We start from the raw sequence: 19,341 nt of genomic DNA on the forward strand, positions 1-19,341 counted from the left end.
CTAATATGTATGTATTATTAGAACTTAGAATTGCATGTAAGTCATGGTAATGGACTATTTGACTGGTAAGATAGTAATTGAAGAGGTATTGTGTGAATACTTAGGAGTGATGTGACAGTGGCCTACATGAATACAAAGAGACAGAAGGATATGAAATAATTTTTGAGGCTGAGAAATCATAAAGAAAATATTTTGTAAAGTCCTTTAATGGAAAGTTTCAGTGGTAAGAAACAAGGAAGACATGACTAAATAGAATGATATGGAGAAAAAATTTAATTGGTTGGATATGGAAAGTGGAAAAAACTAAGAGTGGATACTGTACAAGTAAATGTAATTGAGTTGTGTTTATGGATTCATTGATATTTGAGATGAGAATCATTATCAAAATCGGTTCAATTAAAAGGCTATATAGTACTTTCTCCATGTCTTAGGCAGTTAATTTTATTGGAAAGAATGAGGAATACAGTGCTAGATACTGCACAGGGTCGTGCTACATTCATCAAAGATTCTTATACTGTAATGAATTAATTAATTGTTTTTAATTTATAGATAAAAATATTTTCCCAAATGTTTTGATTAAAAAAAAATCAAAAGAATTAAACATTTTGCTAGTTTGGCTTTACTGAAGAATTGATCAGTGTCAAAACAAATTTAATTTATTTAATTTATTTTTTTATCTCAACATAACAGGATGCAGAGTTTGTATTTGTTGTGTTTGGGGATTCAGCACTCTTATCATCACAATATGTGAACAAGGGTTTCCGTTAATATTAAACTAAACACAGTATTTGTTCCTGCGCTTGTTCATATTTACCAATGTTTTCCTTCTCCATTTACACACATGTGTAAGGAGGCATGTTCTTTGAACTTAGTGTGAACTTCATGATGCAATGTTGAGGACACATCTATAAATTAAAGTACTACAAATTAATATTGTGTTAGTAATCGGTGAACCACAACATTAATTGTTTTATGAAGACAAAATTTATCACCAAATCATGTTCTTATTGTAGTTATTGAGTGAGATTATGGCCCACAGACCCTCTTGCATAAAAGTTTTTCATTTTGCCTCCGAGTAAATTGCCAAATACAATACAGTACAGTACAGTACAGTACAGGGTAATCAAGAATTGGTTATCAGCTGCATTGGTGAGGGGCATATGTGTGGCACTAACTAGTGTTGTAGTGAGAAACCATGACATACTGGTGAATAGTTTGTAAATGTGGGACAATATTTCTCTTAAGAAATACATTCTTTTTGCTGAATATAAAAAACTTGTAGAAATATTTTGAACATAATGAGGTGAAATGCTAATGTTGATGAAAAATTCTGTGGATGAGTCTCATAAAGGGAGAGAGTGTTACATGTGAACTATAGTTCACTTGTATTATCATTTGTAAACACTCTCATGCACTTTTATCCTCTTCACCACTAATCGGCTCGTAAATGAGATGGCTGCTTCAAGAAACATAGCAATTAAATGGAAGAATTAATTGATGATGAAGTTATTAAACATATTAATGCAGAGATGAAACTGAAGAGAGAGATGAAGTTGTTAGGGTACGAATTTCATGAAAAAAAAATTAATATAAAAACTTTAGTCAAATGTGGTAAATTGGGAAGGAAGTCACGGGGAAATTTATAGGCATGTAATAGATTAAGTAATGTCTTGAGGTGAACTTTAAAGAAAAATTACATTATCAGCTGAGAGGTACAAGGATTGCAGATGATAAATGAGATGCAAAGTCAGATAACTGGGAATATAAATTTGAGAATTCTAAACCAACTAAACCTGTATGATGGTGTACTGTACTGTACTTTAAGAAGTGCCCAGAACACTACAAATGGCTCATGAAATATGGGGACTGTGCTTCTAAAGGTAAGAAGTGATTTTTTGTGCTTAAAATCCAATGAATACAGTAACAAATAAAATGCACAGGTAAAGCACAGGTTTTTTGCCACTTTTTGGCATCGCCACCTCGATGCTTCAACACGGACCAGTCACTAGCACCGTAGCACCTCCTTCCTTGTTCAACTCATGGCCTAATTACTTGGCTATCCCAGTGGTACTCTCTTGTAGATCCTAATGATCCTCTTGTAGGCCCCAGTGATCCTCTTGTAGGCCGCCCTAGTGATCCTCTTGTAGGCCCCAGTGATCCTCTTGTAGGCGCCCTAGTGATCCTCTTGTAGGCCCCAGTGATCCTCTTGTAGGCCGCCCCAGTGATCCTCTTGTAGGCTCTAGTGATCCTCTTGTACTCTTAACAATTATCTTGCACACCATAGTGACTCTTGTATACTATAATGATTTTCTCTAGAATATCCAAATTAATCATCTCCAGAGCTGTGTAATGACACTTATTATACCTTATAGTGATTCTTTCTAGTATGGCTGATGCAAACGTCAACTCCCACCCTAGGAAGCTCTGCCCACTGTGTCAAAATTCCATGAGGCAGTAGCTGGTACTTCAAACATAGCACCAAGCATAGTGTTAGCAGAATTGTTTTCACAGCTTATGCTTGCACTGGCAGCAATATTGCACAAATAATTACATACACTACACTTTCAGTTTGCTTTCTTTAATTGTTTTTGTTGATATTAATCTTATGTTAACACAGAAGCTAAACCAAAGTTATTGGAATGAGGATAATCATAGCTAATGGCCAGAAAATTAGCTTGAAAAGTTGGCAATACAAAATATTGAACATTAATAATTACAGTACGTATATGACTGAAACATGTATCTTCATGTATAGCACCAAGAACATTTGATTGACTGACAATTTTTTAAAGAATTTCCTTCTACTGTAATTAAGTCTATATCCACTACATCATAACTCCTAATGCTTACTGTACAGACTAGATCATGTGATCTGTTGCTTTTTCTCCTGTACAAATTGCATAACACAAGCAATTAAGATAGTTTTAAGAATGCCAAATTAGGGGTTCCTAATCTTAATGAAAAGAATCGGCTTCAACGTTGACTTTCATAGACCTGGAGAAACTAATGATAGTAAATCATATGTTTCTAATATCTTCCTCTTCCAGTTTTGTTTCTTTAGAGTGGATCAAGGAAACAAACCTGAAAAAAAAGAAGAGAGAAATTGGTTGGGGTTATGAGTACAGTATAGGAAGAATACAGTGCAGTATAGAGTGATAGGAAAGAGCTGAAACAGCAAGTAGAAATACTGCATGCACTCTTCCTCACATTCATTAATATCATAAGGCAATCAAACATATTTTCACTGGCATCCCGACTTGTATAGTGGTACAGTTCTCCAGAACCATGTACAGTACAGCCACTCAAAAAACTGTCTTTACAAAAATTTTGTTAAACAATATGATGCAGTGGACGAAGGATTATGACAACCCTATCGAGACAGCAGGAGCCGCAGTGTTCATTCTGAAATCCATCGACCCCTACAGTAAATTTAGTTTTTTGAGAGACTGTGCATAGTTGATATTTATTGTCTTTCCCCCTGGTCACTTTACCAGTTATACTCCATCACATTAACTTTATTGTATTTTTAACTGCAATTGCACTTGCAAGAATGGGTATGTACAGTAGACCCCCCCATAAGAGTTAAATCAAACAAAGAGAACCTAAAAATATCCAGTAATACATTTGATATTAAGGCTCCACTTTAAGTACTGTGGTGTCAAATTATCATATGTCCAACACGAACTTTGTACATGGCTCTGTGAAAGTCTGCATGGCTCTATAACTAGTTTACATAGTTCTCTTACTATTTAGAATGGTCATACATAGTATTGTCCTTCCATCAAATGTATGGCAAAATGGTTCCCTCCTTCAACTACTACTAATATACTACTGTATATTGTTGTGATTTTTTTTTCCTGTTGTGTGATTTCTGTGGCTACTGCTTTTAAGACAGGGCAGTCTTTTTAATTATAAGTGAGAATAGTCTTTCTTCTTGTTCTCAAGATTTAGCATATGTCATTTAAAAAATACAGAGTATTTACAAGACACTTCATGTGGGTCTGAAGTTATACCTATTCCCTTTACTGGATAGATGTCAGCAGGATCAGGGACACACAACATTGTTACCAGAACCACAAACAGTCAACACTGACACGGTTTTACATTCACTTGGTATCCAATAACATGCTGGTAGATACATAATCTTTCTGTACATCTTAGCTCATATTGGATTTCAGTCTTGTGTTTCCTCCTTAGGAAGGATTCAAACGCAAGACTGCTGGGTTGCAAGTGTACCCAACACCTGCCACAGCCTATTAGAGTAGCCTCAGGTATAAGCACTCTCAGTAGAATACAAAAATGTTAGAAGCACTATCAGTAGTGTTAAAAATGTTATAAGCACTATCAGTAGTGTTTAAAATGTTAGAAGCACTATCAGTCATGTTGAAAATGTTAGAAGCACTATCAGAACCATAAAAAAATGTTAGAAGCACTATCAGTAGCATAGAACATGTTAGAAGCACTATCAGTAGCATAGAACATGTTAGAAGCACTATCAGTAGTATAGAAAATGTTAGAAGCACTATCAGTAGAAAGTGTTAGAAGCACTATTAGTAGTGTTGAAAATGTTAGAAGCACTATCAGTAGCATAGAAAATGTTAGAAGCACTATCAGTAGAAAGTGTTAGAAGCACTATTAATAGTGTTGAAAATGTTAGAAGCACTATCAGTAGCATAGAAAATGTTAGAAGCACTATCAGTAGCATAGACAATGTTAGAAGCACTATCAGTAGAAAGCGTTAGAAGCACTATTAGTAGAAAGTGTTAGAAGCACTATTAATAGTGTTGAAAATGTTAGAAGCACTATCAGTAGCATAGAAAGTGTTAGAAGCACTATTAGTAGAAAGTGTTAGAAGCACTATTAATAGTGTTGAAAATGTTAGAAGCACTATCAGTAGCATAGAAAATGTTAGAAGCACTATCAGTAGCATAGAAAATGTTAGAAGCACTATCAGTAGAAAGTGTTAGAAGCACTATTAGTAGAAAGTGTTAGAAGCACTATTAGTAGTGTTGAAAATGTTAGAAGCACTATCACACGTGTTGAAAAAAATCATAAACTAAATTGTAGGTTGTAGTACAGCACTTCACTTAACCCTCTGCCTTGTATACTATACTGTACAAAGTTCACTTGTAATTCCTGCAAGAGACTGAGCAGCCAGAAGAGCTGCTATCAGTTAATCATGGCTAACCCACTCAAGCATGGAAATAGCCATAACTGTGGTGATGATAATGTTCAGTTATGTATTATACAGTGTTCACTTTAGAATGATACAGTATGTACTTGTATACTATACAATGTTTATGTGTTTAATATATAATGTTCACTTGTGTATTATATACGTGTAAATTTTACTTGTGTAAACAGTACCATAGGACAGTACATAGTTTCACATTTTCTGTCGCATAAGTTCATAGTGCATGTGTCATAACCACCAACCACATAAAAAAAATGAAGATATTGTTTTCTATTAATAAAGACTGATATTCATCCAGCGAGTCCGAGATTATTCATCCATCACTCACCCGTCAGCGGCTCTTGTTTTCTACGCTTGATGTATGAATACTATAGTTACTGAACATTGGCATGTTGAAATTAATCAACTAATTAAAATTGTACAAATTGTAATGTTCGTTGGAATAATCAAGGATAGGTTGGGTTAGGTTAGGCTGTGTTAGGGTAAGTTGTAATAGGTTAGGCTGGGTTAAGTTAGGTTGTATTAGGTTTGGCTGGGTTGGGTTAAGTTTGGTAGGTTTGTTAAATTAGTTTAGGTTGGATTAGGTAAGGTTAGAGTGTGCTGGATTGAGTTTGGTAAAGTTGTACATGCTCGGTGTTATCTGTTGAGAAAATTTTTTAGATTAGGTTAGGTTGGCTCAGGTTAGGTTATGCTGGGTTAGATTAGGTGGTTTAGTTTGGGTTGGGTTAAGTTAGGTGGGTTAAGTTAGGTTGGGGTAGGTTAAGTTGGGTTGGGTTAGGTAAGATTTGGTTAAGTTAGGTTAGTTTATGTTAGATTTATCTGTTGTTTCAAGCAAGAATCACCAGTAGGTGAGTTATGGATGAGCAGTCTAGGGCTTACGGTTGTGTGTCAAGTGAATAACCCTGGCCTTAATAAAAACTAGAGTACCTTTGAGGCACAAGGTAATGTGTGTGCAGCAAAGGGATGTTATGACAGGCATTTGCAACTCTACCATTAAGCTAAAATCATTTGTGTCAGAATTTATTTTGATTTGTAGTATATTATGTGACATTTTCCAATAACAGTGTTGTGTATTTATGGCAGGAGATAAAATGCTGTAGATACCAGGTGTCTGTTGTTGAGAAAATTGGCTTTGTTTATTGTTTTGACAACCCCTAACACTCAACACATTTTCATAATACAAACATATGCACACACAAGAACAAAAATATTAGTTACCTTTTATTCAAAGTTCTCTAGAATATTGTATCTTGAAACTTGGTGATAGAACTGAAAATAAAGTCTGGGAAAAAATATTACTATTGCTTAATAACTGTACAGTACAAAGTTAATGCTACATGTCATTAAAGTTACTTTTTATCTTTTGAGAAATTATAGTAAATGAATAGTTATCATGCACAAATTGGCCATATTGAGAGTTCACAGTGCTAGCTGTTACTTTATCTTTCACTACAATACAGTACTTGTTTTCTTACTCCTGTATGTTCCTCTTTTTCTCTTCCTACTCCTGTGTTTTGCTTTTTCCTCCTCACCCTAAGTGTCCCCAATTACCTTCATCATTCCCTATTGCCTTAAATGCCCAATTCCATCTTAAATTGATTTTTTTGTTGTAATTATTATTGCCTCCTTTTGATGGTTCTTTTGTGATTTTGTTTCTTATTCCATATTCACTTTTTCTTGAATTTTTTTGTTATATTGTTTGTTAGCCATTTTCTTATCCAAATTATTACATTTAGCTTGTCTAAATATTAGCCTTTGTTTTTACTTTAATTGTTTTTTGTTATCTTCCCTGAATTATTACCCAATGTTCCTAGTTATTACTTGTTGATTTCCATAAATTATTACCTATTAACCCTGGTTAACTTGTTAACTTCCCTAAATTATTACTTGTTATTTTACTCTAAATGGTCTTTATTATCTTGCTGGAATTGATGTCTGTTATTTTACCATTATTGTTACCCATATATTACATTAATTGTTACTTGTTATCTATCTTAAATTTTTACAACTGATCTTACCATGTTACATGTTATCTACCTTAAATTGTTAATTGTAATCCTCACTTAATTGTTACTTGTTTTCCATACTTATTACTTTTACCGTCTACTGTATAACTTAATTGTACTGCACTGTACAGTACTGCCCTTAACATAAATACACCTTTATCTTATGTATCTCCATTCTATTTGTTACTTCTAAAGCAAACTTGTGCCTTTTGCCTCTTCATCTCTTTATTTTGATTATTCCTCATTAAAGGCTGCTTTGATATAATATTCAACACCTCAGCTTCTCTCCTGATCATCACTATTGCTTCTTCCTTTGCACCACCTTCACTGCTTTTCTGATTCAGTCTCTTGGCTCCATTTGTTTAATCTAACCTACCAACCAAACCTACTGAATCTTATTTTCCCTGGTTATTACTGGTGTTGGTTAAGTATTATCTGTTGTGACCTTGGTGCCACCCTTCCCTGTCTTAGATGCATGGTGAGGTGGTAGGTGGCTAGTCTAGCTTCCTGCTTGACTGACCACCATCAATTACCTCAAATGATATCCACCTTCCTCCCATGAGGCATCCTTCCTTCCTTCTTGGACTTGCTGTGTCCACCTCTGGAAATGCTGCTCACCCCTCCCCACCTTGGACACCCTCACGCACCTCCAGATGCGCCGTGGCTTTGCGCACCCTCTGCGACGCTTCCGGTCTGAAGCCAACGTGCGGGAGGACCCTGAGGTACGGCCACAAGAGAATCTTGATCCCCGCCTGGAGCTGGCCCTGAGCGTGGGCATGCCACTTCGTGTTGGTGTGGGTGGGGGCGAGGGAGACGCTAGTGAGCTGCTGGATGGGCCACTCACCCACGCTAAGTCCCAGCCTAACCTTCTGCTCATGGCCCCTGAGGCTGCCAGACGTAAGACTTAAGACGCCCAACAAATGCACCTATTCTGAGGTCCTATTGGTCACATTTATATTCTTGGCTGGAAGGGCAACAATCTAAATAATTTATGGCATTTGATGTTCAACTCTTAATTCTATAATGTAGCAAATACTACCGTATACTATTGAACATTGTTTCCTTTTGAATTAGTAATAGAGATTTTTAAAATTTGGCAAAATACGTGTTTGAGCTTTATACAGTATTTGAATAGGGTAGGGTAATTATTGTATATTGTATTTAAAAAGAAATAAAATATTTAGAAGGCAGCCCTGACAGTATGACCAGTTCCAGCTAGTCTAATGATCCCGTGCATGACATCAGGAAAATATCCCAGCCAAGGTACCTCCATGTTCATCTAATTTTGAACACCGTCCCAGTTGACATAGAGGCGGCTGCTGCTCGTGTGCATGATATACCCTTCTTTTTATTCTGTGAGGCTCTGTTTTGCACCAATGATATGACTTTTGGGATTACTTTTAACCTTGAATTATATTTAATGCAGAGTCAGTTGGTTGGACCAGTTGTAACACTGTTGTAATTTCGAGCAAACTTATCGGTACTGTATGTTCAATTGGTGAAAAAAAATTGCTAACCATTTAGTGTGTATGTTCTGCTAGACTTTATCATAAGTATGGTTAAAGAAAAGTAAGTAAAATTGCTCCAAACGTTTTTTCTTTCATTATTCACTTAATAAAAATATTGTTAAGGTGAATGCAATAGATTTAATAATAAAGGGGATGATGATTAAAGTAGATGAAATGTCTTAATGATATATTATTTTGCTTGGTCTAGTCCACAAGAACTAGAAAAGACTTCAAAATTGAACTTGTTGTTAATATGGATTATTGTCAACGATATACATTTTTATAGTTTTAAAAATTATAAAAGTTTTCTTAAATAAAATGAATGAATTAGATTACACTAACACAGTGAGTGAGTTTGTGATTTTTAAATCTCACTGAAGTCTATAATTTGTTAGTATTAGAAATTTAGCTTCAGGCTGGTTTGACCAACAATGACAAAAAGTTCTAGCTCATAATAGATTAATTGTTGATGGACTTGTGTAATTACTAACCCCTCTTTAAGACTTCAGCTGTTGAAGTGCAGTAGAAACATTATAATGTAAACAACCAATAAAACAATCCAAAAAATATTCACATAGCATTCTAACCAATGGAATCTGCTCATTTTTTATAACTAACCTCATGTAACCAAACCTGATTTTTTTTAATACTGTATAGGTTTCAATAATGTACATAGTAGTAGCTCCTTGATTAAATTCACATACAGGTGTAGACATCTTGCTCAAATGATGAACTTTACCTAACTCCCAGCCTTTAACTTCTACTAGTTTCGTCGTCTGCGAAAGTAATGAGCAGCAACAACTCCAGCAGTGGGCATGGACAGCAGCGTGCAGATGTGTTTGTGAATGTACGTGGGGTGGCAGGGATGGTCCAGGGCCTCCATATCCCCCGTTCTGGCCTCCAGCTGTTTCTTAGGGTCCGCATCAGGTGAGTGGCATTAAATGTACTTAAATGTTCCATGATTTCATTTTATGTAACAACTTGTCAAAGGTACAGATTCAAAGAGGTAATGCTTAGAGGATAACATAACTTATTCCTTCCCTCTCACACAAACTACTCTTGCTCTGGCAGTGATGACAAGAGTAGCAGCAGCAGTCTCAGTAGCAGCTTCAGCAGTAGCTTTGGCAGCAGTCTCAGCAGCAGTAGCAGTAGTAGTAGCCGGAGCACCAAAACAGTAGGGAGGTCTCGGCTGGTGCCTGCATCACCTTCCCCAACCTTTGAGTGTGAATGGCAGGTGGAGAGCGATGTGTCGCGCCGGGCCCTTCTTGTCCTTGAAGTTCGCACTGGCTCCAGGGAGCTCCTAAACTCTGCCAATGTTGTCCTTGGGGACCTGTTCACTGGTTAGTACAGTAGAGGACTTTTAGCTCTATCCTTTCTTTTGCTAGATTTTTAGCTGGTCAGAAAATTTGTCAGTTCTTTATTATGCATAGTTGGCACCACTGGGCATGCATGGGTTCTTTAACGTACCTGAATATGTTCATCATTTGTCAAGCCTCGACTAAATGGACTGCAGGGGAGAAGGGAGGAACATAACTTGGAACATAAGAAAAGGGGTTAAATGGAGAGACAGATAGAGAGAGGAAAAAACAAAGAATTATTGTCTTAGCTAGATGCAATTGCATTGAAAAGTGGACTTTCTCTTGAGATTGGAAAATCCCCTCTGGCTGTAGATGTTACAAGCATGAGGAGAACTGGTGAACAGATGGGTGTTGGGGAAAGACTTTGGTTAGAACAGTGGTGTAAGTAGAGGAGGGAGGGGGAATTGGTTTTTTTTATTAGAATGGTATCAGTTGTAATGAAGAGGAGTCAAGTAAAAAAGCACCAAAAGATATGTAGGATGGTAGTAAAAATGTTGGTACAGTGTAATACTTGAGGTAGTGTAAGTGTGTGTAAAATGGTGGTTTTCATTAGCAGAAGAATATACCTACATCCTCTGCTGACTTCAAAAGTCACGTGACAGCTTGTTTATAGGAGAAGTGAAGTGGAGATTCCTTTGCCATGCATTGATAATGTTGTTTGTGATGTACCATATGAGGCCACTGCAGTAGTAAGGACACAAGTGACATTTTTTAAAAATAGAGAAAAAGGCAACTTTCGTGAAACACCCATCGGCACAACGGGGGGGAGGGGGGGAGGCTACTTGCCTTGCTGGTAGTAATTTTTTGGTCATACGACTGGTGTATACCTTGCCTTCATTACGAAGCCTTTTTGCAACATTACTCCTCCACGGTGAGGCCTACACGGACGTTTATGGCCCCTTGATGGCCCAACCTCAGGTACACTCTCCTCACTTTCACTCACAACAGGTGCTGGGTTATCCACATACGACACACTTTGTGATAGAGAAACCTTGTTGAAACTTGCTGTGGTGGTAACTCGATTTTGGTCACAGTGGTGCTTGTGCTCTTACCACGGTGGTGGCCTCACGTACATGGTGACTGTATTCTTATATGTCTGGTATTTACTCTTTTACCAATTAAACAAATCGGTGGAAAAGCAAGTCATTGGCTATAATACTTCAGAATTCAAGAGAAACAATGAAAACACTTTTCTTATATAGGAGTGACCAGATGGATATGTTGGGAGCCAAAAATCAGTGCTGGAATATGCTCAGAACACTTCCTAAATGGTCAGCAGTACTTATTGCTCATACCCTCAGATGCAGGATGTTTGGACTCAAATTCTGTAACAGGGCAGTAATATCGACAATATATATCTGGATTTTATCAAGGTTATTGGCGTATACCCCATAAAAGGCTGAGAATGAAACTTGAAGGGTATATGATTCGGGAAAGGGTTCTAGCGTGGATTGGAGACTTTTTTCATAACTGCAAGTAGTGTGTGATGATTAATGCATGAAATCATCGTGTGTACCCATGACAAGCGGGGTACCACAGGGTAGTGTACTGGGCCCGTTGTTCATGGTTTGTTTCATAAATGATATGCCAGAAGCTATACACTCCTCCATACAAATGTTTATGGACGATGCCAAGTTATTCAGGGAAATTAAGAACCAAACAGACTGTGAAGAACTATAGAAAGATCTCTGTCAGCTGCAAGAGTGGTCGAAGAAATAGCTGCTGTGATTCAATTTCATGAAGTGTAAGAGGATCTATATCGGTCATACCAACAGTAAGGAGGCGTATCCCCTGTCCCAATGGGACGAAGAAACTGCATTAATAAAGACTGAATGTGAAAAGAAACTGAAGATCTCGGGCCATTGTGAGAATACGGTGAATCAAGCAATTAAACCAGTAGGCTTTTTAAAAAGATCATTCAAACATCTGGATGGTCCATCCCTCATAATGCCCTTCAGGATTGAGGTGCTTTCCATTCTGGAGTACTGTCACCCTGCTAGCGGCTGTCATTTGATTGAAAATGTTCAAAGGGGGTCACCAGACTGGTTCTTGCACTACAGCACCTCAGTTACCCAGAGAGATTAGAATTCCTACAACTGCCTAGCTTATACTATAGATGGGCAAGGAGTGACCAAATTGAAGTTTATAAACAGTCGAGTGTCCATACCTGTGTAGTATCTTACATGATTTAATGGGAGAATGAGAAGCCACATGCTGACTCTTACTCAGGTGGTTTATTGTTGTTGTTGTCGTACAACGTGCCTAACACATTCGTGATTACACAGGCCTTAAAACACATTCTAACTTTGGTAAGACGTAACATAATATATAATGTATATATAATCAATAAAGGCAGCATATAAACATACACATATATAACACTATTTCTCCCTTTCAAAAGAGAGCATGGCTGCTACAAATCCTAAATAAACAAAACTTACAGAATTACATATGGCAGGGAAGAAGAGAATAGAACACAAGAAATATAACTGCCTAACTAAACAGTTTTGAAAGGCCTGTTCACAATTCAGATAATTAGAGGTCTAATTTCATTACAAGTCTCCTAACTCTGTTTGATCTTCTAGGACTATTCCCTCCAAGTTTTACAGGGGTTTCACTTGCACTCTGTGCATTATCAGACGTATCATCACTACAGTCAGTTGACACAGTGAGTGGATGCTGGGAAACATCATCTTTGACCTCATCATCATCATGATCATCTGCAACTGTGTCAAGTTTATCATCATGTCCTGGTGCTACATTCATCTCGTCATGTGCCTGAATGATGTGATCCACATGAACATATCTCAAAGAGTTACTACATTTCACTAAATATGTTCTAGATCCACATACCTTGTCAATGACACCAGTTATCCACTTTGCATGTACAGTACCATAACCTTAAGCCATATTCCTAACTCTCACCCTATCATTTACCTTGAACACCCTTTCATTGGAACTCTTATCATGATACATCTTTTGTTGAGCTTGTTTCCTCTCTACAACTTCAAACTGACTTGGCTTAACTAAACTTAATCGTGTTCTCAACTGTCTCTTCACCATTAACTCTGCAGGAGTACATCCTGTCACACTATGTGGCGTGGTTCTGTATCTGAGTAAGAAATTTGCTAGTCTGTGTTTCATTGATTTTCCTACAGTTCCTTGAATTACCTGCTTGGAAAGTGCTTCCTTTACAATTCTAACTGATCTCTCAGCTGCACCATTAGAGGCAGAATGATAGGGTGGGGTCAGTACATGCTTTACACCGTTGAGTCTCATGAAGTTTTTAAACTCTAATGATTGGAATGGAGGACCATTGTCAGGTACTACCTCTTCTGGTATTCCATGTTTGGCAAATATTAATCTTAATTCATTAGTGGTGCTACCAGCATTAGTACTGTACATGTGCATAACATCAATCCACTTTGAATGACTGTCAATTACTATAAGAAATTTGTCTGTTCCTTTATCACAGAAGTCAATGTGTACTCTTTGGAAGGGACGGGTAGGCCATTTCCAGGTTTTCAAAGGTGTCCTGGGTGGCATACTCCTAACATTCTGACAAACAGAGCACTCATGTACCATCATTTTTATTTCACCATCCAGTTTACGCCACTTCAAATTCTGATTTTTGTACTTTACCTCACACTCTAATTTACTTTCTGTGTTCAAAATCTCTCCAGTATAGGTTCTCAACTTGACACCTGAGTCTTCTATAGGCACATGTGCAAATAGCTTCTCTTACATATCTCTACTCATTATGGAGAAATCAACTGCAGTATCCACTTCCATGGTTACAGGTGTGTCATTAATGTACAAGTCCACAGTATACCTATGTTTAACCTTCTCTTCATGACTGGTGTAAATAGTAAACACATGGGCACTCATCATTATCAGGTTCAAAATTACTAACACTCTCATGAATACTGTTTTTCATTTCCTTCTCATCACCTTCAACAACATATACTCTACCTTTATCACTTCTGGCAGGGGCTGCAATTTCTTTCTCACAGGCAGGAACAATATGTCCAATAGGCTGACAAAAGTAATATCTTGAATTTTTTAACTTACACTGAAAGCTTTCATGTTTCCCTAGGCATCTCTACATTTAAAATAAGCATGTGTTCCTTGTTTTGTGGCATAATTCTTCCTTTTAGCTACAGTTACTTTACACATTGAGCCACTACTGCCAACTGTTTCACTACCGGTATTTGGAACAAATTCTCTGCTAATTCCATGCTTGTAGCTATCTGAAATGGTTTTCAAAAGTTAAGTGAGTGGTGTTTATTAACTTATTCTGTATTTTTTCATAATTCAGACCTATCACAAACCTGTCTCTTAGAGCTTGGTTCAAGAACTGTCCAAAGTTACAGTGAATGGATAACTTCTTCAAAGCTACTATATAATCACTTACTGATTCATCTTTCCCTCTATCTCTTGTCCCATATTTGTAACTTTCAGCAATCTCAAGTGGAGCAGGATCAAAATGTTGCTTCAGAATCTTGGTAATCTGAATCAGTGAGGAGTCTTTGGGTTTGTCTGGAGCATTAAATAACTTGGAGGCTAGTGACATAGATGAAATTTTACACCTATGCCATTAATATTAATAAACGAGAAAGACATAAGCCAAGGACATGTCTAAGTACACTTAAGGGTTACAGTATTTGATTCAAGCAGTCACACAGTCTACAATAATCTGTAAACTGTAAATCAAACTATTATTCCAATATAACTAGATAGGAATTTACATATATGGCTAATACTGTATCTACATTGTGACTTACCCTGGTAAGCACTAATAAACCCGATTAATTTTAACATTTGTACTGATAGGAAGCTCCAGGTGCTGCTCTAAGGTCAGCTGGAGTCTGTTATTTATTAAACTGGATACAGCAGGTGCTGAGGGGATGCTTGTAGGACGAAATTCTACTTATTCTGGCAAACCCAAATACATACCTAGGCATTTGTTTATTAAAACTTTGAGTTAATAGTTAGTGAGGTTTTATCAAGTAAAATTTTGTCTCGAGAAATCTTGGTAATGGGGAGGATTAATGACGCATGTGGTGTGTTTATATCGTTTCATCATTAAATTAACTGCTACTGAAGCTTGTCAGGTTAGCAAGTAAGAAAAGTGTGTATAGAGTGTACAATACTTAGTGTGACTTTTTCTCCTTTTGTTGCAGAGCCTGGGACAGAAGGTAGTGTGGAAACATGGGTGAACCTACAAGGGGGTGCCACACTCCACCTGCAGGCTAGCCATGGTGGCCAGGCCCCCCACACTTCCAGAAGACGTTCCCTCTTTCGCTCCTGGTCCCTTCACAAACTTGGCAAGATATGAATGTGTGTCAGTGTGGCCTAATTTTTTTTTAGTGCATTCAAGGGAGAATTTTATGTGGCAAAAGGGCTATTAAGCAAAGTCATGAGGTGTGCTGTTACAGTTTAAGAACCATCTAGTACAGTTAAGGGCCCATTGACGTGATGAAAGGATAAATCAGGACAATCAGAGGACCCATCTAGTCTGAGGATGTAACTATAATCTGCTTTCGTTCAGCACAACCCAAGCAGTTCGTAGTGTGGTCCATGGAACTGCCACTGCAATCTATAGTGTGAAGCAGGAGCTATGTAATTTTTAACAATTTTGAAAGCTTTCAACATGACCTGTTGTGCTATTCACAAAATCTAATTAGCTATCAGTTTATCCATATGACTTAAGAGCTGTCAGTATGACTTGAAGACTGTCTATAAGATTGAAGTGCTGTTAATACATCTTGAAGGCTGTCTATATGAACTAAGAGCTGTTAGCATATCTTGAGGCCTATTGATATGACTTGGATGTTGTCAGTTTGACCTCAAGGCTGTCAGTATATTCTGAAGGCTGTCAAGATACAAAAGCTGCATACATGACCTGAATGTAGTTAGTAATTTTTACATTCTTAGCATGTTCCAGTAAGGCAAAGTGATATATACCACCCAAGAAAGTATACCATTGTGAAAGACTTCGACTTGAGAATCACATGGACCTTGGGTGATTTTGACATAGATTATCGAGCTAATCAGTGCTTCATGGCGATAATAATGTGTAGGGTCTCATTTATATTATGTAGCTCTAAAGACAAACGGGTTGTTTTCTTATGCATTCAGGCAGTTATAGAGATTAGGTTTGTACAGTCAAGGGTATTTTAGTATTTTAAGGTTGGTATACTTTCGCAAGTTTCTATTTTCACACCTACCATTACTGCAAGTCAATCTTGTGCAACAAAATCTCCAATCTCTTATAACCATGTGGTACAAATGAACTTTGCTTTATAACAAGTGTTATAAAACTTAAAAACTTTGAATGATTTTTTAATCATTCCCCTAATATGTACACATGCAATGAAGTGTTGTAGTAACCTTCAAAGTATGATGGAAATTTTCTACAAGAACTTATTTATGTTTGTGGGAGTGACTACAAACATAAATTGATTTTTTAAATAATGATTGTTAATGAAACATTCAGAAATATGAATCTATAAAAGTTGGATTGTGAAACAAAAGTTTTCAGTGAAAATTATAAAACCAAAGCTGATCCTAGTCATTACTACAAAAGTGTTGCTTTAAGTGAAATGTAGTCAAAACTTGAAAACTTTATTGATTTGTAATCATTATTGTTAACCTAGGAAAAGTTAGTGATATATACTGTACATCATTGATGTGTGTATTAGTGAATTTTGCAGTTCACTGTATGCACTATCTGAAATGCTATCATTTTATACCAGGGATGAACTGTGTTGGTGAGTTGGTAGTGGTGTTGCTGTAAGCAGGTCTCCCAGTGGCAACAATATCATAGGGTATTTTTCGAAGATAAATTAATTAGAAAGACATGTACATACTGTATATGCGTGATTCAGTTACATAAGATACACCTTCAATGATGATTTTTTTTATATGTATTATCTCATGAATGTACAATTAATTTAGTGCAAATTAGTAATGTAAGTACTGTACAGTATTCAGACTTACTAGCTACTGGATATGCAGCCAGTCTCTTCCTACTGTTTGCAATACTTTGTCACTACAGTATATGTAATATCACATTCAAGATTAATGAAATATATTATGCATACATTCCATTAAGTTATAAATTTTTTGATGGTGTTGTTGTCCAGCATTCACATACAGTTCATGGATGTGAATCATTAGTGTTCCCTTAGTATTCTGTATGAAGTCATTTTTACGACTAATCACCAAAATGCACATTATACCTGCACTCATATTAGTTTATAATGATTTAAAAATTTACTTGGTTTGATATCTAATACTATTTAATTTAGGAAAATATTTTTAATTTTAACTAAGGTGTGTTCTAAGATGTTTAATATGATTCCTGGGTTAAAAAAGTACATATTACAGGTATAATTTTACCCTGCAAAGAAAAGGTGCAGACAATTTTGCATGAATTTCATTAGATTTATAGTACAGTACAGGGGTATACAGTATTTGTTTAGTATATTAGAATTAATTTCGAGTCTGCCCAGTGCTTGTTCAACACCCAAACTGAGCAGGGTGTTGAATGGTGCCCATTTTTTTATAGAAACGGGACTTTCTTGGTACCTTTTGAAAAATTTGGTGTCACACTGCGAGAGGCCTGCTGTAAGCAACCAGCTCATGCCATCCTTCCCACCACCTGTTATGATAATATATCATGTGTAATAAGTTTACAAAAGCAATGTCTTTCTGCAGTCAATCAGCTAGACTTAATACAATGTTTTAGATGGGCATAATATGTAATAAGTTCATAAACTAGTGGTGTGTTGCAGTGTCACAACACACTGTTTTAGATGGACATACTATGTAATAAGTTCACAAACTAGTGGTATGTTGCAGTGTCACAACACAGTGTTTTGGAGAATATTGTATTGCCAATTACTATGAACAAGTTATATAAAAACAGAAAAAGCTTGGCAATCAAAATGCGAACTTCCTACAGTGATTAGTAATTAGTAGTGTAGGATCCTAGCATGAGATGGTGGCCTTATCCAACAAATACATCAACAAAAGCAGAAAACCTAAAGCACCATATAGTTAAGAACATAAAAACTGAGAACTATTGGTAAAATAAGTGTGAATAGCACAAACTCTCCTCAATGTTTATTACAAATTAACATTTAACTTTGTATGTCATACCCTTAGCTCAAAACTGTATCTTTGTGGATATTTTCAACCAATATTTATGTATTTCAGTTGAGCTGAATGATAACTTGTATGACAACAACTGTGATGTTCTGTACTGTTGTCCAAATGTATTAGCTGTTGTCAGTGACTGGTAGTGTCAACTGGTCTGTGCAAAGACTGTTAGCATCAATAGTCTTTACCTTACCATGGGTCACATAACACACTTGTTTGCAGACAGTAACTGGTTAATAAACATTCCTGCTCATCCTTTTCTTAGTCACCTGGGAGTTGTAACCTCCAGTAACAACCTTGAATAAGAATAGAGAATTACATCCTGGCAACATGACTCGATTATTAAGTTTATTTTTAAAAAGTCAGGATCTACTTGGTTGTTTTGAACACCAATAGGAATATAAAATAAACAAAGATGCAGAATTACAGTATCTTGAATCCAAAAGTGAAATTACCTTAAATCAAAGAATGTGAATTACAATATTTCTACAATTTATGTCAGAGATGCATTTCTTAAAGTGTGAGGCTCATAAAAAAAAATCCTATAAGAATTAATGGCATAACAGGGAATGCATTCCTCACATTCCTATATCACCAATTATATTTTAGCGAGGGGTAGGAGAACCAATATAGGGACCATGCCCAAAGATGGGTGGAGAAAGCAATTAACAAAATAAAGAATGGAAAGGCAGCTGGAAGCTTTCAGATAGTTGCAGATGATGTACTAGGCAAATCAATGGTGACTAAATTGACAAATGCAACCATGAGGGAATGTATTAAGCCCCGTCCACACGATCGAGCAGTGCCCGGCTACCGGGCAAAGCCTGTGTGTTGTTGTACACACGGGGGTGGTTGGCGGCAGTCATAGTTGGGCGCCGGTAGCTAGTAGGTGGTCGGCAGTGGTGGGTGCGGTACGATCACCATGGTGTGTCGCAGGAATAATCGCCGGACAGCTAAAGCGAAGAGCGTAGCGTTGTGTTCTATAATAATTGCTGCTATGTGCAAAAAGAAGAACCAAATGCAGAAAAGGGAATGGTGCAAAGAGTGGTTAGGTCGAAGAAAAGTATTGGGAAGTCATGCCACGATTTTACGTGAACTGCAAGATGGAC

General features: G+C 36.8%; 1 protein-coding gene and 1 long non-coding RNA gene across 2 annotated transcripts in view; one reads left to right on the forward strand and one right to left on the reverse strand.

Annotated features, from left to right (window-relative positions):
* LOC121866427 overlaps positions 1-18,485 on the forward strand; it is an 80,620-nt gene extending 62,135 nt beyond the window's left edge. The window contains exons 19-22 of the mRNA XM_042366092.1: positions 7,854-8,097; positions 9,476-9,635; positions 9,780-10,048; positions 15,250-18,485. Of these exons, the coding sequence (XP_042222026.1) occupies positions 7,854-8,097; positions 9,476-9,635; positions 9,780-10,048; positions 15,250-15,404 (828 nt within the window). The 3' untranslated portion in view covers positions 15,405-18,485. The remainder of the gene's footprint in view (positions 1-7,853; positions 8,098-9,475; positions 9,636-9,779; positions 10,049-15,249) is intronic.
* On the reverse strand, positions 412-7,847 carry LOC121866434. The gene is made up of 2 exons (XR_006088977.1): positions 6,413-7,847; positions 412-3,081 (listed from the first exon to the last, which is right to left on the reverse strand). It is a non-coding gene; the product is annotated as an uncharacterized LOC121866434 (long non-coding RNA).
* Positions 18,486-19,341: the final 856 nt, after the last annotated feature.

Source organism: Homarus americanus, unplaced genomic scaffold (assembly GCF_018991925.1).
Source record: "Homarus americanus isolate GMGI-L3 unplaced genomic scaffold, GMGI_Hamer_2.0 scaffold32583, whole genome shotgun sequence".
Classification (NCBI taxonomy): Eukaryota; Metazoa; Arthropoda; class Malacostraca; order Decapoda; family Nephropidae; genus Homarus; species Homarus americanus.